Source organism: Bos taurus, chromosome X, assembly GCF_002263795.3.
Source record: "Bos taurus isolate L1 Dominette 01449 registration number 42190680 breed Hereford chromosome X, ARS-UCD2.0, whole genome shotgun sequence".
NCBI lineage: Eukaryota > Metazoa > Chordata > Mammalia > Artiodactyla > Bovidae > Bos > Bos taurus.
Window position 1 is genome coordinate 55,183,995 of NC_037357.1, and position 23,704 is coordinate 55,207,698.

Genomic DNA, 23,704 nt, shown 5'->3' on the forward strand with positions numbered 1-23,704 from the left:
AAAAGTAAAGATATTCCCATTTGAATGCAGAGTTCCAAAGAATAGCAAGGAGGGATAAGAAAGCCTTCCTCAGCAATCAATACAAAGAAATGGAGGAAAACAATAGAATGGGAAAGACTAGAGATATCTTCAAGAAAATTAGAGATACCAAGGGAACATTTCATGCAAAGATGGACACAATAAAGGACAGAAATGGTATGGACCTAACAGAAGCAGAAGATATTAAGAAGAGGTGGCAAGAATACACAGAAGAACTGTACAAGAAAGATCTTCACGACCAAGATAATCACGAAGGTGTGATTACTCACACTCACCTAGAGCCAGACATCCTGGAATATGAAGTCAGGTGGGCCTTAGGAAGAATCACTACGAACAAAGCTAGTGGAGGTGATGGAATTCCAGTTGAGCTGTTTCAATTCCTAAAACATGATGGTGTGAAAGTGCTACACTTAATTTTCCAGCAAATTTGGAAAACTCAGCAGTGGCCACAGGACTGGAAAAGGTCAGTTTTCATTCCAATCCCAAAGAAAGTCAACGCCAAAGAATACTCAGACTACCACACAATTGGACTCATCTCACATGCTAGTAAAGTAATGCTCAAAAATCTCCAAGCCAGGCTTCAGCAATATGTGAACCCTGACCTTCCAGATGTTCAAGCTGGTTTTAGAAAAGGCAGAGGAACCAGAGATCAAATTGCCAACATCCGCTGGATCATGGAAAAAGCAAGAGAGTTCCAGAAAAACATCTATTTCTGCTTTATTGACTATGCCAAAGCCTTTGACTGTGTGGATCACAATAAACTGTGGAAAATTCTGAAAGAGATGGGAATACCAGACCACCTGACCTGCCTCTTGAGAAACCTGTATGCAGGTCAAGAAGCAACAGATAGAACTGGACATGGAACAACAGACTGGTTCTAAATAGGAAAAGGAGTACGTCAAGGCTGTATATTGTTACCCTGCTTATTTAACTTATATGCAGAGTACGTCATAAGAAATGCTGGGCTGGAAGAAGCACAAGCTGGAATCAAGATTGCCAGGAGAAATGCCAGTAACCTCAGATATGCAGATGACACCACCCTGATGGCAGAAAGTGAAGAGGAACTAAAGAGCCTCTTGATGAAAGTGAAAGAGGAGAGTGAAAAAGTTCGCTTAAAGCTCAACATTCAGAAAACTAATATCATGGCATCTGGTCCCATCACTTCATGGCAAATAGATGGGGAAACAGTGGAAACAGTGGCTGACTTTATTTTTCTGGGCTCTGAAATCACTGCAGATGGTGATTGCAGCCGTGAAATTAAAAGACGCTTGCTCCTTGGAAGGAAAGTTATGACCAACCTAGACAGCATATTAAAAGGCAGAGACATTACTTTGCCGACAAAGGTCTGTCTAGTCAAGGATATGGTTTTTCCAGCGGTCATGTATGGATATGAGAGTTGGACTATAAAGAAGGCTGAGCGCCGAACAATTGATGCTTTTGAACTGTGGTGTTGGAGAAGACTCTTGAGAGTCCCTTGGACTCCAAGGAGATCTAACCAGTCCATCCTAAAGGAGATCAGTCCTGGGTGTTCATTGGAGGCCCTGAGGTTGAAACTGAAACTCCAATACTTTGGCCAGCTGATGGAAAGAAGTGACTCATTTGAAAAGACCTTGATGCTGGGAAAGATTGAGGGCAGGAGGAAAAGGGGACAACAGAAGATGAGATGGTTGGATGGCATCACTGACACAATGGACATGGGTTTGGGTAGACTCCAGAAGTTGGTGATGGACAGGGAGGCCTGGCGTGCTATGGTTCATGGGGTCAAAAAGTGTCGGACACAACTGAGTAACTGAACTGAACAACACTTAGTAAATTGGTTCCCTGGTAGTACATTCCTTCAGATGTACTATTTTTAATTAAGAGAAGAATGAAGTAGGAAGTTTAATTTTTATTTGACAATAACCGTAGTTAAAGCTTAAAAGATAGTTGTAGTTTCAGTTTTGGGGCTTTTTTTTCTGAAGTGACACAAATTTTCTGACACAAATTTAGTTCTGGCAGGGTATCCTTAAAGTGAGTTTGTTTAAAGCAGATCTTATAAGGGGTCGTCTCTGTAGACATTTTAATACTTTAGATCCTTCTTGCTTTATGAGTTATTCTTATTTGAGAATTGACTTCTAGTCAGTCTGACAGATTAAGAACCCACAAAGGGATTTGGATTGTACTCCACCCCAAATAAAAGATAGAAAATAAGGGGGAAATCATTGTAGTATAAATATATAACCAAGTTGAAAGCAAGAATTAAAAATCCCTAAGTGGCAGAAACAAAAAAGATTAAGTGGTGAATAGGAACTAAAACTAAAACTGCTCATGGACATTTAAGAACTAGAGGCCTAAATGATTATAGACTGAGGTGTAATAACCACTTAGAAAACAGAGTCCAGAGCACAGGCCTCTTGGATTTGAAGTAGAACCAATATAAACTTGAAAGGTTGTTAATGGTCAGATAAATTATTGCCATCAACATGGGGAAGTATCACTAAGTTTCCTGTAGTCCATGGACAATGAATAGGAAAAATTGCATTGACTTAGTATCCACTGAATTGAAAACCATTGTTAAATATCAAATTATTTTTCACTGGTCTATATGTATGTCCCTATGCCAGCACCACAGTATTTTGATTACTATAGCTTTGTATCAGCTGTTGAAATTGGGGTGTATGAGCCCTCCAACTTTGTCCCTGTTGTTCAAGATTGCTTTAGCGTTGAGGACTTGTAATTCCATATAAAATTTAAGAATCCATTTGACCATTTCTGCAAAATAAGCTTTTGGGATTTTGATATGGGTTGCGTTGAGTCTGCAGGTACTTTGGATAGTATTGATGTCTTAATAATATTAGTTCTTCTAGTCCATTAACATGGGATTTCTTTCTGTTCATTTTTAGGTATTCTTTAATTTATTTCAACAATGTTTTGTAGTTTTCAGTATAGAAGTCTTTCACCTCCTTGCTTAAACTTTATTCCTAGGTATTTTATTCTTTTAGTTGCTATTTTAAATGGAATAGCCTTTTAAATTTTCTTTTGAATCTCTTTACTTGCTATCAGATCAGATCAGTCGCTCAGTCGTGTCTGACTCTTTGTGACCCCATGAATCGCAGCACGCCAGGCCTCCCTGTCCATCACCAACTCCCAGAGTTCACTGAGACTCATGTCCATCGAGTCAGTGATGCCATCCAGCCATCTCATCCTCTGTCGTCCCCTTCTCCTCTTGCCCCCAATCCCTCCCAGCATCAGAGTCTTTTCCAATGAGTCAACTCTGCGCATGAGGAGGCCAAAGTACTGGATTTCAGCTTTAGCATCATTCCTTCCAAAGAAATCCCAGGGCTGATCTCCTTCAGAATGGACTGGTTGGATCTCTCTGCACTCCAAGGGACTCTCAAGAGTCTTCTCCAACACCACAGTTCAAAAGCATCAATGCTTCGGTACTCAACCTTCTTCACAGTCCCAACTCTCACATCCATACATGACCACAGGAAAAACCATAGCCTTGACTGGACGAACCTTTGTTGGCAAAGTAATGTCTCTGCTTTTGAATATTCTATCTAGGTTGGTCATAACTTTCCTTCCAAGAAGTAAGCGTCTTTTAATTTCATGGCTGCAGTCACCATCTGCAGTGATTTTGGAGCCCAGAAAAATAAAGTCTGACACTGTTTCCACTGTTTCCCCATCTATTTCCCATGAAGTGATGGGACCAGATGCCATGATCTTTGTTTTCTGAATGTTGAGCTTTAAGCCAACTTTTTCACTCTCCTCTTTCACTTTCATCAAGAGGCTTTTTAGTTCCTCTTCACTTTCTGCCATAAGGGTGGTATCATCTGCATACCTGAGGTTATTGATATTTCTCCCGGCAATCTTGATTCCAGCTTGTGTTTCTTCCAGTCCAGCGTTTCTCATGATGTACTCTGCACATAAGTTAAATAAACAGGGTGACAATATACAGCCTTGACGAACTCCTTTTCCTATTTGGAACCAGTCTGTTGTTCCATGTCCAGTTCTAACTGTTGCTTCCTGATCTGCATACAAATTTCTCAAGAGGCAGATCAGGTGGTCTGGTATTCCCATCTCTTTCAGAATTTTCCACAGTTTATTGTGATCCACACAGTCAAAGGCTTTGGCATAGTCAATAAAGCAGAAATAGATGCTTTTCTGGAACTCTCTTGCTTTTTCCATGATCCAGCGGATGTTGGCAATTTGATCTCTGTTCCTCTGCTTTTTCTAAAACCAGCTTGAACATCTGGAAGGTCAGGGTTCACATATTGCTGGAGCCTGGCTTGGACAATTTTAAGCATTACTTTACTAGCGTGTGAGATGAGTACAATTGTGTGGTAGTTTGAGCATTCTTTGGCATTGCCTTTCTTTGGGATTGGAATGAAAACTGACCTTTTCCAGTCCTGTGGCCTCTGCTGAGTTTTCCAAATTTGCTGGCATATTGAGTGCATTACTTTCACAGCATCATCTTTCAGGATTTGGAATAGCTCAACTGGAATTCTATCACCTCCACTAGCTTTGTTTGTGGTGATGCTTTCTAAGGCCCACTTGACTTCACATTCCGGGATGTCTGGCTCTAGGTCAGTGATCACACCATCGTGATTATCTGGGTCATGAAGATCTTTTTTGTACAGTTCTTCTGTGTATTCTTGCCATCTCTTCTTAATATCTTCTGCTTGTGTTAGGTCCATACCATTTCTGTCCTTTATCGAGCCTATCTTTGCATGAAATGTTCCTTTGGTATCTCTAATTTTCTTGAAGAGATCTCTAGTCTTTCCCATTCTATTGTTTTCCTCTATTTCTTTGCATTGGTCGCTGAAGAAGGCTTTCTTATCTCTTCTTGCTATTCTTTGGAACTCTGCATTCAGATGTTTATATCTTTCCTTTTCTCCTTTGCTTTTCGCTTCTCTTCTTTTCACAGCTATTTGTAAGGCCTCCCCAGACAGCCATTTTGCTTTTTTGCATTTCTTTTCCATGGGGATGGTCTTGATCCCTGTCTCCTGTACAATGTCACGAACATTCATAGCTCATCAGGCACTCTATCAGATCTAGGCCCTTAAATCTATTTCTCACTTCCACTGTATAATCATGAGGGATTTGATTTAGGTCATACCTGAATGGTCTAGTGGTTTTCCCTACTTTCTTCAATTTAAGTCTGAATTTGGCAATAAGGAGTTCATGATCTGAGCCACAGTCAGCTACCAGTCTTGTTTTTGCTGACTGTATAGAGCTTCTCCATCTTTGGCTGCAAAGAATATAATCAAGCTGATTTTGGTGTTGACCATCTGGTGATGTCCATGTATAGAGTCTTCTCTAGTGTTGTTGGAAGAGGGTGTTTGCTATGACCAGTGCATTTTCTTGGCAAAACTCTATTAGTCTTTGCCCTGCTTCATTCTGTATTCCAAGGCCAAATTTGCCTGTTACTTCAGGTGTTTCTTGACTTCCTACTTTTGCGTTCCAGTCCCCTATAATGAAAAGGACATCTTTTTTGGATGTTAGTTCTAAAAGGTCTTGTAGGTCTTCATAGAACCATTCAACTTCAGCTTCTTCAGCATTACTGGTTGGGGCATAGACTTGGATTACTGTGATATTGAATGGTTTGCCTTGGAAACGAACAGAGATCATTCAGTCGTTTTTGAGATTGCATCCAAGTACTGCATTTTGGACTCTTTTGTTACTTGCTATAGGTCTGTGGAGATTTTTTTTTTCCTTTTTTTTCTTTTGAATGAGTTTTGGCAATTTTTTTTGCTTTTATGAATTTGTTTCAGCTCAGTTTTCTAATTTATGGTGTATGATTGTTCATAGTATTCTATTTTAATTCTTCTTATCTCTGTAATGAATCACATTGTATTTTTGAATTTAGTTATTTATGTCTTCACTCCTTGGGTCTGTAGAGGTGACGATTATCAATTTTGCTGGCCTTTACATAGGACAAACTTTTGCTTTCTTAGATTCTATTATGTTTTTTATTCTCTGTTTCATTTATATTTATTTTAAGCATAATTACTTCAAGCATAATTACTTCTGTCACTCCTAGTTCCTTTAAGTTTAATGTTACATTATTGAATATCTTTTTTAATATCAGTATTTATGTTATAAATTTCCCTCTGATCACTACTTTCACTGAATCCTAAAAGTTGTTATGTTGTATTTTCATTTTTATTTATGTACCATAATACTATACCTCAGGGTTGGTTGGTTGGTTGTTTTTTAACTTGTGTGAACAGAGGTAACTCAGTCACTCTATATGTCAACCTACTCATCTCTGAAATTGACATCAGGCTTCCCAGATGGCTCAGTAGTAAAGAATCAGCTGCCAGTGCAGGAGATGCGGGTTCAGTCCCTGGGTCAAGAAGATCCCCTGGAGGAGGAAATGGCAACCCACTCCAGTATTCTTGCCTGGGAAATTCCATGGACAGTGGAGCCTGGTTGGCTACAGTCCATGGCATTGCAAAGAGTTGGATGGGACTCAGTGACTGGCATGCACTCAAAAGGGATGATAGCATCCCTTTATTTACTTAATAAAATTAGCCTAAGACTTTTAAACAGATGTTCAAAAGTACTTTTTAAACTGTAAATGTTTCTCAGAGTTGTCACATTTGTATAGCATCCCTCTACAGAAAAAATCTGGAAACTAAGTAAAAATAATCCGTTAATTCTTACAGATTATGTGAGTATAAACCCTGGGATGTGTTACCATATGAATGACTGGTTTAATTTTTTACTTTTTTTGAATCTATATGATTTTCATAATAAATTATTTTGCCCAGGATTATAAATAATTCCCTTTAAATTTAATTTCTCTTTATTTTCTTAATTATTATCAATATTTAAAGTATATTGATAACTTTTAGCTATTCAGAGCAAGCAAACCTTAAAGAAACTGATAATTAAATTTAAATGGTCAGAATTGTTAAAAAAAAAATAGAGAAATTTAACTAGAGTGTGAGCAAAAGATCAAATCTTATTCAGTTAGTGTAGTGTCCCAAATCCCCACTATAGCATACCTGTTAAGGAGATAGTTTCTCAAGAAGTGTCCGATAGATGAAGTTGATAATGGTTCTTCCTAATTTACAAAACTCTTTTACATTTTTTCTTTTTTAAATTGAGGTATAATTAGCATATAATATTATATTAATTTCAGGTGTACAGCATAATGATTTGGTATTTGTATGTATAGCAGAATGATTACCACAATAAGTCTAGTTAACATTCATTACCATACATAGTTATAAAAATTTGTTTTCTTGTGATGAAAAAGATCTACTCTTAGTAAGTTTCAGATATGCAGTATGGTATTAACTATAGTCACCAAGCTGTACATTACATCTCCTTGACTTATTTATTTTATAACTTTTGACCCACTTCACCTATCCCCTCCCAAACCCTTGTTTCTGGCAACCATCAGTCAGTTTTCTGTATCTGTGAGCTTGTTTTTTTGAGTGGTCTTTTTTTTATTCCACATGTAAGTAAGATCATATAATATTTGTCTTCGTCTGACTTACTTAACTTAGCATAGTGTCCTCAAGATTCATCCAAGTTAAGATTTCCCTTTATGAATGAATAATAATATACCACATTTTCTTTATCCATTCATTCATTGATGGGCACTTAGGTTGTTTTCAGGTCTTGGCTATTGTAAATAATGCTACAGTGGACATGGGGGTATATATATCTTTATGAGTTAGTGTTTTTTATTTCTTTGGATAAATACCCACTAGTGGAATTGCTGGATCATATTGTTGTTCTATTTTTATTTTTTTGAGGAACCTCCATACTGTATTCATAGTGGCTGTACCAGTTTACATTCCCACAGTGCATAAGGGTTGACTTTTTTCCACATGCTCACCAACACTTGTTTATTCTTGTATTTTTGATAATATCCATATTAACAGGTGTGAGATGATACCTTATGGGTTTTATTTGCATTTTGCTAATAATAATGTTAAACATCTTTTTATGTACCTGTATGCCAACTGTATGCCTTTGGGAAAATGTCTATTCAGATCCTCTGCCCCCTTTTTAATCATATTGCTTATTTTTGTTTACTGAGGTAAACAAATTATTTATATATTTGGATATTAACCCCATATCAGATATATGATTTGCAGTCACTTTCTCCCATTCAGTAGGTTGCCTTTCCTTTGTGTTGATGGTTTCCTTTGCCATGCAGAAGCTTTCTAGTTTTACACAGTCCCCTTTGTGTTATTATATTTCAGGCTTAATTAATGAATTTGGATCTATATGTGTCAACATGGTTACTAATGTATTCCCAGATATGTTTCATGTTAGTTTTGGAAATTATTATGTGTGTAAATTCAAAAGTACTCATTTTGTGAATATATAGCTAATTTGTGTATGCAATTTGATTGTGTTAGGTATTTTGAAGATTACAGAGTTTAACATCTTATCCTTTGTATCTGGTAACATAAGTAAATGAGACATACACTGAAAATCTAGCAATAAACAGTGATAGTACTACTGAGATCATAAGACATTATAAGTAGCTTCTGACTTACACCATCCTTTACAAAGTCCTTATATGTTTGCTACCAAGCACAGACCTGATCACTGACTGAAATACCCTGTTTTTTTCCAGTCTTGTAGCTCTTGCACCAGCATGGGGTCATTGAAGGCAAACAGGAAAGAGGCAAAGGAAATAGCTCTTCCCACTCCCCTATGCCTTCATACACCCCTACCTGTCACTCTTATCCACACAATGAAATGCTTAGTGTAGATTCAGTGAAGAAACAAAATCACCACACATACACATTTATACAATGACCTTTTCAACTCACAACCTAAATGTGGTATTCTGAAATTTTTCTTCATTAAAATATATATCCATTCTCATCAGGAATAAGGGTAAAATGATTCACTAAAATAAGAATGATTACTATAATTCTGATAAATAATTATATATGTGTGTGTATAATTTTGCTAGGTAATTAAGCTGTATCTTAGATATGTGCATATGTGCATGCTCAGTCATTTCAGTCGTGTCTGACTCTTGGTGACCCTATGGACTGTAGCCCACCAGGCTCCTCTGTCCATGGGATTCTCCAGGCAAGAATACTGGAGTGGGTTGCCGTGCCCTCCAGGGGATCTTCCCAACCCAGGAATCAAACCTGGGTCTCTTGCTTTGCAGGTGGATTCTTTACCACTGAGCCACCAGGAAGCCCATCTTAGTTATGTATTGGGCCTAAAGCATAATGTGTTTTGTATGGTAATATTAGTAATATTCAAGCTAAAAATTGAAGAATTATAGTATATGATTTTCCATTTTTAGAAAAACCTGAACTCTAGATACATTTTGTCTCTTTCCTAATTGTTGCCCTTGAAATCTTACTATTCATAACCGGTGACTGCCAATATCTCCTGTACTGATCTCATACCCATTTGTATTAATTTTGAAACATATAATTGAGATAGTTACAGTCCCAAGTTACCAAATTAAAAAACTATACATTATTTTTTTCAGAAGAACTTTTTCATGTGAGCATTAAACCTTGCCAGTTCTTAACACTCAAATGAGAACACAAGCACAGAAAATATATCAGACTATCAGACTTATTCTTATCAGACAGTGTGAATTAGAGGATTTTTTTTCCTATGGAGTAGATGAAATTATTTAATTTTTCAAAATTGGAATGGCCTATAACTTGTTCTTTGCATATTTTAGAACAAATCAGTCAGGAATTCTCACTATATTGGGTTCTAATATCTACTTATTGCTGATCTGATTATGTACTTTTATTAGTTTAGATAAGAGGAATTCATTTCTAGAAGATAAAAGGATTAAATCCATTGCCCAATCTCCAGTTTAGTCCTATTAGAGTTTTCCTCTTGGCTTTTATTGAGTCCTTTCCTTTTCACATGTGATTATATGTTCTATCCTTTTTGTTATCAAGCGGTATTATAAGGAAGTTAAGTGTGTTCATCAACTAAATTTTGAGAATTAAAAAGAAACTCTTTTGTAATATTGCAGTATTTTAAATTCCTGGTAAGAAGTTCAACTTCTTTATCTTCTCTCAAAATTCAGTCTAGTATTTTACCTTGTAATAAATGTTCAGTCTCTGTCTAGGGTTAAGAAACCAAGAAAGTAGTCTGGGGATATGGAATAAAGTCCAAAAGCAGAAGTGATATATTAACCACACTGAAACCTCGCTGTTGAAACACCCTTCTGTCTCAGCAAGGTCTTTTATATTAGGAAAATAATAAACGCCAAGGCACGAGCAGCATACAAGGAAGCAATTCAGCAACCTTATTAAACTTAGGAATGAAGTTCTGAAAAAACAATTTGCTTCAGGTTGTCTGAGCTAGCAGAACTGACAAAGTGAGAAGTGCTAAAATCTGGCTTTTTTACTGATTCTACTCTATGTCTTCAGATTCCAGTGTATATTATTAAATTAAAATGTTATTTTACCAAATTCCTCAGTGCAGTATCTGGTACATAATAGGTTTGCTGAGTGAATGAATATCACAGTGTGTAAGAGATAAATTATATTCTGCCTTAGAAACTAAATATGTTAAGTAAGTTGTACATAAATGATAAATGCACTTGATGACAGAGAACAATCAAGAGTTGAAGTGGTCTTTCAATTTAGTTCCCTCTTTGTTTTTCATATGTTATTTATATCTGAAAGGAATATCATATAAATGGTCCTTTTGAAAGAGTGTTATATCCAAGAAATAGACTATATTTTGTATTTGTTCAGGGTACTTTTAGCAAAAGTTAACAAAATTTATTTTAAGCTTACCTTCTACAAGTAGTGAGGAGTGGTTCAATCTCTAAATGTTCTTATTCTCATGAATTTGACTTAACTTGAATTTATCACTGAAAATAAAAGGAATGTTTGTTTGTTTAAGAACATTTAGGAAAGACAGAAAAAGTATAAAGAAGATAATTAAAAATCTCATTAATTCCAGCAACAGAGAAAACAATATTTTTAATACTTTGGAGTAAAAGTTTATTTTGAAGGCAAATTTTAGTTCATTCCTCACTTTAATAACATTTATCTTTTGGACATTCAGTTTATGTTTTCTAGGTGGCTGTTTGATTTTTACAGTTAATTAAGCTATTTCTTATTAATCTGCTTCTTTGTACTGAATTACCTGATTTCATTAGTTTATGAGTAATATAAATAATAGTTTATTTATGTTTAATATAAGTAATAGTTTATTTGTGTTTATCTCATTGTTTCTTTAGCAGGTCGAGAAAACCCCAGTCATACCTTCGTAGTGAGAGCCAAAAAAACTATAAGTGATAAATGGGAAAGTCAGCTGTGGAGAGACAAGAAGTTCAGCTTGATAGATCACCTGCGTTACAGCCGGGTTCATCCTGAAAGTATTCCACGAAAATTTAGTTCCGAGCACAGACATTTTCTTGGTCAGCAGTTTAATTCTCAGCCTGCAAAATACGTACCACCAGAAGGAAAGGTCCCAAAACTTGATCATTTTAAGAGCGCCCGAAGCCTTGGACATTTTGAATTAACCATCTTAGGTAAGTCACCTGTTCTTTTCTTTGAATGTTACTGTCTCCTTGTGCTTTGCTGCTCAGTCATGTCCTGCGAGCCCATGGACTATAGCCTGCTAGGGTCCTCTGTCCATGGAGAGTCTCCAGGCAAGAATACTGGAGTGGGTTACCGTGCCTTTCTCCAGGGGATCTTCCCAACCCAGGGATCCAACCCAGGTCTCCCACATTGCAAGTAGACTCTTTACCATTTGAGCCACCAGGAAAGCCCTTGTGAATGTTATTTACGTGACATAATTTAAATACAGATGATATTATTTTGCTTAAAAAAAAAAACAAAAAAAAACCAAAAAAAACTAAACATTTCACCTCCACCCATCCAAAAAAAAAGTTAAACCCAAAGAGCTCCTGTTTGGCTCAAACCAAAGGAATGGGAACACATCCTAGAATACATGAAGCTTTAATTGTGTGCTTTTAAATATTGGCAAATCCTTGGAAAGTATTTGAGGAGAGAAGAGTGGGAACCAAGGGAACTTTTCTATTCCCTGACCGACTGTCTCTAAAACCGATTCTCTTCTCCTTTAGCCACCACTTTCTTGCTCATATTCTCTGCCTTTCTTTCTCAGTGCATCTGAACCACTAAAGGGTAAAATGTCGGTTAAAGAGAAAGGGATAATTAAGAGAAGATCCTATGAACTTCTGTCTGTTTAGCCTGTGAAGAAAATAAAATTCTCAAGTAACTTAGGTTGAAAAGAAAGAAGCTACTGAAAAAAACGACCTTGTCTTTTCTCTTTTTTTGGCCATGCCGCACAGCATGCAGGATCTTTGTTCCCTACCAGGGATCGAAACCGAGCCCCCTACAGTGGAAGCTCGAAGTCTTAACCACTGGACCAACCAGGAAGTCCCAAAACTATATTGTCTGATAAGTGACAATAAACTTATTTTCTCAGGTTGTTCTAAACTGACATGTAGCTATGGAACTTATAAAAATTTAAAGTCAACACATTTTTAAACTTCATTTTTAAATTTTGTTTCTCATGAATGAAAAATGTACACAAAGTTAATTATGAAATAAAATCTTAGCCAAAGTGAGGTACTCTCTAGATCAAGGGAAATTTTTTATTTGTACTTGAAAGGAAGATATGATTACCTTAAGTGAAAGAATGATGCAATGCCATTAGCAAATTAATTTAATGCCTGAAAGAAAATGTATTTCATAGATTTTTATATCTCTAGTACTGGAATGAATTACCTTGACCTTTATCAAGATTCCTTTTTCCCCCTTACTCTCTCCCACTCTTCTTCCCTACCTCCTCACATATAAATATTACATCCATGTGATTGTGTATATGTATATAATTTATGAAAAGTATGAATTCCCACTGACTGTTAGACAGTCTCAGATCTAAGTTTCAAATGCTTCTTTTTACTAGACTGCATTGCTTGGTCTCTTTGGGTAGTTTATCTATCTTAGTTTTATATCGAGGAAACAAATTACAGCAGAGATTTCCCATACATCACAAGAAGTAACCATGAAAATCATGAGTTCATTTGGAGTCATAGAAATTGAATATTTTTCTTCTTTTCAACATGTTACTGATCCTCTAAACATTTCAGCTATCTTATGTGTCACCGAAAAGCAAGAATCAGATGTAAAGGAGGCTAATTTGTTGTTATGCCTAACCAGCTGTAATTCATGTTAGAATTGGACTGTTTTATATCCTACCATTTTTCAAGGGCGTAAGTGGATTTACAGGGATAAAAACATTGAAAAATAAGCTACCTGTGGATTAAATAAAACAGAACATTTAAAATAAAACAAATAAAATTTTTTAAAAAGAAAAATAAATAAATAAAATAAAACAGAAAAAGTAAGTATTACTAGGTGCCTGTAAATAACAAATTACCAGCATCCAGTAGTAATTTTCTGTGAGTTTTCTTGCAGGAAGGGAGAAAAGGGATCGTTCCTGATGAGGTACTTAATTTTAAAGATAAAACAATCCTGAATATCTTCTAGTCTTACCTACTAGATAGGTAAAAGTCAGGCCATAATGAGAAATCATGTCTTAATCCCTTACCCTTATAATGTCCCTCCCCCTTCTCTCTTCCCCCTTCCCATAACAACTAGTTTGTTCTCTATATCTGTGTCTGCCTCTTTTTTGTTATACTCACTAGTTTGTTTTATTTTTTAGATTCCACATATAAGCAATATCATATAGTGTTTGTCTTTCTCTGTCTGACTTATTTCATTTAATATAATGCTCTGCAAGTCCATCCATGTTGTTACAAATGGCAAATTTTTATTCTTTTTTATGAGTGAGTAGTATTCTATTGTGCATGTGCACCACATCTCCTTTATCCATTCATCTGTTGATGGTCACTTATGTTGCGTCCATATCTTGGCAGTTATCATTAATGCTGCTATGAACATAGGGTGTGTGTATCTTTTCAAATTAGTGGGGTTTTTATATATATATATATATAGCCAGGAGTCATATGGTAGTTCCATTTTTACTTTTTAATGATGGCTGATCTGACAGGTGTGAGGTGATACTTCATTGCTGTGCTGTTTTAGTGTGAAAGCAGTCATAGACAATGTGTAAATGAATGTGCCTGACTATGTTTAACTAAAACTTTATTTATAGACAGTTAAATTTGAATTGCATGTAATTTTCATGTATCACGAAATATTCTTTTTTTTCCAACCATTTAAAATGAAAAAAAAGTTTCCTAGGCCATGGATTCTTTGAAACCAGGTAGAAGCTACATTTGATCCCTGCCCCCAGCTCATAGTTTGCTGACCCCTATTCTAGATCCCTGTTTTCAGATATAACTGGCTATACCAATGAAGGCAGATAAGTCTGAATGATTTTTAAAGTTCTTCTGACATTAAGAGTGTACAACCTACACTGATACTACCTTCTAGTAGTTTATTATCCTTCAGCTTTATCTTGCTGATCTCTGGAGGGCCCAGTAATTTTGAAGTGTCTTATTCTGGGAGCCAGAAAGGTTATTCAGACCATAATCCCATTACTTGGTCGTTAGCTCTGACTGCTCTAGGGTGAATCATTATTGAAAATACTGCACAGAATTATTAATCTTCCTTCCCACAATTCAGATGGCTCCCAACAACCAGTTGGGTACTGTGGCAATATCAGAAACCTATCCCAAAAGTACCAATTCTTGTGTTAATAATTCTTGTTATGCCATCTCACTTAACTCAAATAAGTAGATAGTATGTGCTAAAATCTCAGCCCATTGCATATTACATAATAACATACTTCAAAGAGAAGATATTTGAATGAAGTAAGATGAAATTTTCAATGCATTTGGCCCAAGTATAAGCTTTTTAATCTGTTGGTCAATTTTAAGAATTGTTTCTCACTTAAAATATTAAGAAGATACTTCTCAAAAGCTTGATCGGACTTAAAGATGGCATTAGTACATCATTGATTCTGCAAACACTAATTTACTAATAGTTGCTCATGAAATGCTATGAGTCAATTAAAGCTTCAGTTTGCATTTGACTTAGACAGTAAGGAAAATAATTACTCAGCCAACCTTTAGTAAACCTCTGAAAGCCATCTGTTTATCTCTTGGATATCAAGAGATACAAACTCCAGTAACAATAGGTGTAATTTAAGGAGAATGTTCGGAGAAGGCAATGGCACCCCACTCCAGTACTCTTGCCTGGAAAATCCCGTGGACGGAGGAGCCTGGTGGGCTGTAGTCCATGGGGTCGCTAAGAATCAGACACGACTGAGTGACTTCACTTTCATTTTTCACTTTCATGCATTGGAGAAGGAAATGGCAACCCACTCCAGTGTTCTTGCCTGGAGAATCCCAGGGACAGGGGAGCCTGGTGGGCTGCCGTCTATGGGGTCGCACAGAGTCGGACACGACTGAAGTGACTTAGCAGCAGCAGCAAGGAGAATGTTAAGATAGTGTTTTGTAGACTTTTTAATCAGGATTTTTTTGGTCAAAAAATTTTGTATCATTCTTTTCCTTTTCTGGAAAATGCATTTAAATCATCACAAATTGTAAGTAAGTAATTGCATTAACATCAAAGTAATGTAATATGCTGTAGTTACATGGAAATCATAAGGCTTTACTTCTCTTGATTTTTTCCTCTTATTAAAGCAACTAAGCAGAGCAACATAATTCCTGCCCTCCTTGGCACTAGCCTGCAGGCTCAGGACCAATTATTTGTAGCCCTGAGGAATGCCTCCTTCCATGTTGAAGGCTACTTGAACCATTAAAATCTGAGTAGAACTGGATTCCCTTCCTCTTGGTTTCTTCACTGGCTGTATCCTTAGGATATCCTATTCCACTGACATGCTTCTCATTCTTGTATCCCAAATGGAGCAGCACACTGGATTGTATAGGTTACTGTTGCTACCCCTTAATTCTGTCCCTTATTCCATTGCATAATAAAAGTAATTTAATCCTTAAACCTTAAGTACCTACTATCAGATTTCATCAGTGTAAGACACACTTTTTTCCCCGTATGTTAATATCTTTTAAAATGTATATGCATCTTAAAATTGATGCCATGCCTTTGTTTAATTGGTAGTATTTTTTTCCTTAGTGGTGTAAAAAATAATGATCATCTTAAAAAACAATGATATTTTAGATTTCATAAAATATAGCATATACCAAGTACTATGCTAGGTGGTGGGATCCTACCCAACACATACACACACAAACACATAGACTTTCATTGGAAAAGGAATACAGTGATAACGAAGAATTTGAGAGGAAGATATATAAATTGCATACAATACACTTTACAAAAGAGGAATATGAGCTTATTTTGTTGATTTTCTATTTCCCTCTAATTTTTAATATAATCCACATATATTACCACACTTACCTAGGTAGTATGTTGCAAGTTACCTAAGTAACACATAAATTGTCACCATTGAAGTGCATTATACCTGTACATTGTGGGGAGGATATTTGTGTTCATCTCTTTTGCTATTGTGAATATGGATGAATTCGTATTTGAATACAGTGCACAAATGTCCTAAAGTCTAAGTAGTTGAAAATTGTACATTGAAATGCGCACGTATACTTTCTTTTACTCAATTTCACAAATATTTACTGAGCACCTAAGGCATGCTCAGTGCTGCTCTTGGGACTGAGGTTACATGAGTTAATGCAAACGATAACAGAGCCCTGTGGTGAAATGAGGTATAATGATCAATGCTAAAAGAAAGGGGTTGGAGAGTGCTGTCATTGGAAATGGCTAAATTTTAAATGGAGTGGTCAGGGAGGTCTCCCTAAGAAAATAACATTTCACCAGACACCTAACAGAGGTGAAGGACCAAGCTGTGTGTTTATCTGGGGAAAGAGCATTCTATGTACAGGAACATCAAGTACAGCGGCCTTGGGCATATTTGCTTATACATTTGCACTCTGAACTCTAGTTTAGCCAAACAACTCATGACAAATTTTACCAGTAATGTTGAAGCTAAACTCACAGTATTCTATAATTTAGAAAGCAACTCATAATAGTGTCAATGACACAATGATAATAAAGCTATCTTCCTAAAAATCAAGGTTTCCAACTTGATATTTTCTCAATTCTAAAGCACTCTTTCTCTTTTTTTACATTTGCAAGTTGGAATGCATCTTATGGTCAATGGGTACATTTAATGCAGTGTTTTCTTTTTATTAAAAACCCATTATTAAATTGATGGTATGCCTTAGATTTGGTATTAGAATCAAGGAAATAGAATACCAGTATGCACACTGACATGAGTTTTGCAGCATTGCTGAGTTATGAGGGAGTTACAATACTGAATTGGAATCCACAGTAAATTCTAGATGGTATGACTATTTTAGTTTATGAATACCAGATTTTAGTAATCCTTAAAAAGCTTTAAGTAGCCCTTAGTTGTTTGTTAAGTTAAAGCTATGGAACTTAATGTTGTTTACCCATAAAAAACAAAGAATGGACTTGAGTTTCTGGATCAGTTTACAGCTTAACTGGAAGGACTTGTTTACATATCATTGGCTCATGCTCTATACTTAAGAATTGCTATGGGATGAATAGTGTAGATACTGAAGTCATAGAATCTATAGGACTTGCTGACTAAATATCAGGGAAGAATGAAAGGGAAGAGTTAAGGATAACTTCTAAGTTTCTGGTTTGAGTGGGTAGAATTCAGAGTTTTCAAGCTGTGCTCTGCATATTTTTCCTTCATCCAGTCAAGATGGTTTCCTTACTCTGGCCTGTACTTTTGGCTTCTTCCTGCCCTACCTGAAATACCCTTCTCTCTATTTAAGCGCTACTCATGCTTGAATACCCAGCTAAAACCCTTGCCTGTCAGAAGTCTTTTTTTAATCCACCCTAGCTGACACTGACCCTCATAAAGAGACAACAGACATAGGTCAGGATGCATGGTGGTGGTTCCCCCAAGCTGCAACCTTTTCTCGCCCTAATGGTGAGTGACTGAAATTTTTCTTGTATGTTTGAGGACAAATGGAACCTTGGTACTTCCATCCCTGGCCTTGCTTGAGTCTTATATCCATAAGTCCAAAATGGCAGTAAGAGAACCAGTACTTATCTCTGAATTCTCCTGTCCTGTAATGGCATCTATCATAAATGATGATGAAAATTCTCTACATGTCTTCATTTTTGTGACTAGGCTGTTCTCTAGATATTAATATTTAAGCCATCCATCAATATTTAAAAGATTTGGGACTGTTATTTCCAACAATGATGCTAGATTGCTCTAAAGTGTCTCCTCTTTCAATCAGTACAATGTATTTATAAGCATTTGCACAGCAAAGGGCTTAGTCCCTTAGTTTTGAAAGTTATTTTTTTATAGTTTTGAAGCTATCTGGCACATGTGAGGATCAGACCATCAGATCTGGCCTCATTAGCACCATGTTACTAACTACACTTTTAATAATGTGTGATTTTTCTGTAACAGGTCTGAACCATGAGATAGCAATCGATGTGGCTTTCCTCCCCATGTATTCTCTACAAGATGCCCAAACATCTCAAGTAGACACATTATTAACCTGCATGAATTACAGCTGTGTGTATCCACAGGCATCAACTAGCAGTGAAAAAACTACAGGTTCAAGAGTACTTGCAGGTAAGACAATCTCAGGATCTTTGCAGTCAGAAAATAAAATTAATTAATAATGCAAATGGTCCCAACCTTAAGATGTTACTATATAAACAGTTCTAGCTTTAACATTTGATACAGTTTGAAGAGTTATTTGGTAAAGGTACCCAAAGATAAATGAGAATATATTTAAAAATAAAATTGGATAGATTAATGGTTTCTATTCCAGGCAGGCATTAAGAATGTTCTTTTATAATACATTTCTAAATGTAAGTATTCGCTAAACTGAAGTGGTATGCATACAGAACAGTGCAGCTTCTACTCCTCTCTCCTTTTAATTCAGGCAAGACAATTTGTCCTTTCACCTTATAATTGCCTGAAATCTCAGTGCCTCCATACTGTGTGCTTAGTCACTCAGTCATTACCAATTCTTTGTGGCCCCATGGACTTTGGCTGCTAGGTTCCTCTGTCCATGGGTATTTTCCAGGCAAGAATACTAGAGTGAGTTGCCATGCCCTCCTCCAGGGGATCTTCCCAACCCAGGGATAGAACCCAGGTTTCCCGCATTGCAGGCGGATTCTTTACCATCTGAGCCACCAGGGAAGCCCAGGAATACTGGAGTGGGTAGCCTATCCCTTCTCCAGGGGATCTTCCTGACCTAGGAATCAAACTGGGGTCCCCTGGATTGCAGGTGGATTCTTTACCAGCTGAGCTACCAGGGAAGCCCCATACTATAGTACAGTACAATTGTTTTCTCTTATAAATAGTTATTCAAGTGCTATGCAATAAATTCCTTGGGGACTCCTAAGCATGTGTGTAATCCCAATAGTGAAACCCTTCAACCAACGAATTGTTTAGGCTGCTATTTAACATCCTGAACTTTAAATCATTTATATATATATGAGTAAAATTACATTCCAATTATAATTATCCTATTCACTTTCTTCTGTCATTTCTATTTCCTAAGCATGTGGTAAAGTTTCTAGCAATTTTAATTGAGATTATATGAATATTCCCTTTAAAAAAGCACTAAAGAAAGGCCTTATTATCTTGGGATTTTGTGGTGGGTCTTTCTAAGCTGATGAAACTCTTGAGTGTATGTTGTTTTTAAACAAGTCTTAGGAGTTGTGCCTGATGATGAAGTAACTTTTGGCAGTAATGGTTACTGCAAACTGAACTTCCCTGGTGGCTCAGATGGTAAAGAAACTGCCTGCAATATGGGAGACCCAGGTTCAATCCCTGGATTAGGAAGATCCCCTGGAGAAGGCCTGGCAACCCACTCTAGTATTCTTACCCAGAGAACTCCATGGACAGAGGAGCCTGGTGGGCTAAAGTCCATGGGGTCACAAAGAGTCAGACACAACTGAGCAACTAACACTTCACTTCAAACTGAACTTAAGTATCCAGTTTTGTAAGAGATAAGGTTCTTTATTTTTCCCACAGTCCATTTTAAAGATGATATATTAACTTGCAGTATTACTTCATATGGGGCTTCCCAGGTGGCTCAGTGGTAAAGAATCTACTTGCCAATTCAGGAAACACAGGAGATGTGGGTTTAATTCCTGTGTCAGGAATATTCCCTGGGGGAGAAAATGGCACCCCACTCCAGTATTCTTGCCTGGGAAATCCCATGGACAGAGGAGGCTGGCAAGCTGCAGTCCATGGGATTGCAAAAAGTCAGGCGCAGCTGAGCATGCATACACATTACTTCTTACGTTTCAGCTCCTTAGACTGTCAGTAACTCTGGATTTGGTAATTAGGACCCTAATCTGTACTTTAAATCTTTGTGGAACTCTTGCTCTTGCTTCACTACAGTATCCACTTCTGTCATGTTTCTTCTGCTGTTTGTGTATGTTATTAACGATATAAAAAAATGAAGACAAAATTCACAGTTACCCACTACTTGCTAGAGCCAGCGTTCTTCCAGCAGTCACTTAACATGATCATGTGAAAATACCTGGTACCATTCTGCCAGAGCAGTTAATATTTGGGACATGAAGGGCAAGAATCACTAGAAGAGAGAAGTGATATAATCAAAAGCAAGGTAATTCATTTCAAACATGGAATACCATATTTTTCATGGCATAATGATAGTGTCCATTTAGCTCACTGCAAAGCATTGTGCCTGGACATTTTACATAAGTTACAACTAATCCTAACAAGAAGAGCCTTGCAAGGTAAACATTATTATCCCCTGTTGATAGATGATTAAACTGAAGATCAGAGAGATTCATCAACATAGATAACAGCTAGGATTTGAGCACAGATCAATTTGGTTCGAAACATTTCCATTCCCTCCATAATTACAAACGGAAAGATACACAAAAGAGACACAGATATAAAGAACAGACTTTTGGACTCTGTGGGAGAAGGCGGGGGTGGGATGATTTGAGAGAATAGCATTGCTATGCTATGCTAAGTCACTTCAATCGTGTCCGACTCTGTGTGACCCCAGAGATGGCAGCACACCAGGCTCCCCCGTCCCTGGGATTCTCCAGGCAAGAACACTGGAGTGGGTTGCCATTTCCTTCTCCAATGCATGAAAGTGAAAAGAGAAAGTGAAGTCGCTCAGTCGTGTCCGACTCCTAGCGACCCCATGGACTGCAGCCCACCAGGCTCCTCCATCCATGGGATTTTCCAGGCAAGTGTACTGGAGTGGGGTGCCATTGCCTTCTCTGGAGAATAGCATTGAAACACGTATATTACCATATGTGAAATACATGACCAGTCCAAGTTCAGTGCATGAAACAGGGCACTCAAAGCTGGTGCACTGGGACAACCCAGAGGGATGGGATGGGGAGGGAGGTGGGACCAGGGTTCGGGAGGGGGTACACATGTTCACCCATGGCTGATTCATGTCAGTGTATGGCAAAAACCACCACAATATTGTAAAGTGATTAAATTAAACTAATTTAAATAAATAAATTAAATAAAATTAAATTAAATAAAATTAAATTAAAATAAACTAATTTTAAAAAATATACAGAATAAAGTAATACAGTGGCTTACAGTATAACATTGGTATCATCTTTTCAACATTTTTATGAACTAGTTTTTTATTATAAAAGCTATCCATGTTCATAATTTAAAAAATCAAACAATACCAAAAGGTACAGGGTAAAACTGAAAGTTTCCCTCCCGCCTTTGAAGGTTCATCCCTTTCTACCAGCCCACCCACTCTCTGGAGATAACCTGTATTTGAATCCTTTAAGAAATTATTTTTACATTTGACAGTATATTCTTTCTGTCTCACATACACAAGCACGCATGCACACATACAGTCTGTTTCTCTGTCTCTTAGATACATACATGGAATTATACTATACATGGTTTCATAACCAACTTTTATCTTTTAACACTTGAATAGTTTTCATGTTAGTATCAATATATAGAGAGCTACCTCTTTCGTTTTAGTAGCTATAAATACTCCACTGTGTAGCTATACCGGTATTTACTTAATTAGTCACATATTGATGGGCATTTAGATTGTTTCCAAATGTTTTTTATACTGGCAAACAGTACTGAAATGAGTATCTGTATCTATCTGTGTGAATGTATGTTGCTGGTGTTCAGTTGCTAAGTTGTGTCTGACTCTTTTGTGACCCCATGGACTGTAGCCTGCCAGGCTCCTCTGTCCATGGGATTTCCCAGGCAAGAAGACTGGAGTGGGTTGCCATTTCCTCCTCCAGGGGATCTTCCTGGATTAGGGATTGAACTCGCATCTTCTGTGTTGACAGACAGATTCTTTACCGTTGAGCCACCAGGGAAGCCCCATGTGTATGTATATATAATCTATAATCTTTGTGCACTTATATATCTGTAAGATGAATTCTTCAGTTCAGTTCAGTCGCTCAGTCGTGTCCAACTCTTTGTGGCCCCATGGACTGCAGCATGCCAGGCCTCTCTGTCTTATCACCAAGTCCCGGAGCTTACTCAAACTCATGTCCATTGAGTCGGTGATGCCGTCCAACTGTCTCATCCTCTGTCGGCCCCTTCTCCTCCCGCCTTCAATCTTTCCCAGCGTCAGGGTCTTTTCAAATGAGTCACTTCTTCCCATCAGGTGGCCAAAGGATTGGAATTTCAGCATCAGTCCTTCCAATGAATATTCAGGACTGATTTCCTTTAGGATGGACTGGTTGGATCTCCTTGTAGTCAAAGGGACTCTCAAGAGTCTCCTCCAACACCACAGTTCAAAAGCATCAATTCTTCAGCACTCAGCTTTCTTTATAGTCCAACTCTCACATCCATACATGACTACTGGAAAAACCATAGCTTTCACTAGACAGACCTTTGTTGACAAAGTAATGTCTCTGCTTTTTAATATACTGTCTAGGTTGATCATAACTTTTCTCCCAAGGAATAAGCATCTTTTAATTTCATGGCTGCAATCACCATCTGCAGTGATTTTGGAGCCCCCCAAAATAAAGTCTGTCACTGTTTCCACTGTTTCCCCATCTATTTGCCATGAAGTGATGGGACTGGATGCCATGATCTTAGTTTTCTGAATGTTGAGTTTCAAGCCAACTTTTTCACTTTCCTCTTTCACTTTCATCAAGAGGCTCTTTAGTTCTTCTTCACTTTCTGCCACCAGGGTGGTGTCATCTGCATATCTGAGGTTACTGATTTTTCTCCCGGCAATCTTGATTCTAGCTTGTGCTTCATTCAGCCCAGCATTTCTCATGATGTACTCTACATATAAGTTAAATAAGCAGGGTGACAATATACAGCCTTGATGTACTCCTTTACCTACTTCTTAGATGTCACCAAATTTAAAATTTTGGTGTAAGTGAAAAGTGAAAGTTAGTCACTCAGTCGTGTCTGACTCTTTGTGACCTGCGGACTGTAGCCATGAGGCTTCTCTATGCAAGGGATTTCCTGGGCAAGAATACTAGAGTGGATTGCCATCTCCTTGTCCAGGGGATCTTCCCAACCCAGGGATTGAACCTGGGTCTCCTGCATTGCAGGCAGATTCTTTACTGTCTGAGACATCAGGGAAGCCCAAAATTTTGGTAGGTATTGTCAAAATGTCCTTCAAAAAGGTTATAACGGTTCACACTTCAACCAAAAGAAAGAGTGCCACTTGACTCACTCCTTTAAAAATACTGGATAGTATCAGTCTTGTTAA

General features: G+C 37.3%; 1 protein-coding gene across 2 annotated transcripts in view; it reads left to right on the forward strand.

The window, feature by feature from the left end:
* The window catches only part of RADX (RPA1 related single stranded DNA binding protein, X-linked), a 99,885-nt gene that overhangs the window by 68,865 nt on the left and 7,316 nt on the right, over window positions 1–23,704 (forward strand). The window contains exons 12-13 of one of the 2 annotated variants that reach the window (XM_002699835.7): window positions 11,237–11,527; window positions 18,439–18,606. In XM_002699835.7, coding sequence (XP_002699881.1) covers window positions 11,237–11,527; window positions 18,439–18,606 — 459 coding nt within the window. Of the gene's footprint in view, window positions 1–11,233; window positions 11,528–18,438; window positions 18,607–23,704 lie in introns of both variants that reach the window. The other variant, XM_005227839.5, reaches the window with a different exon arrangement.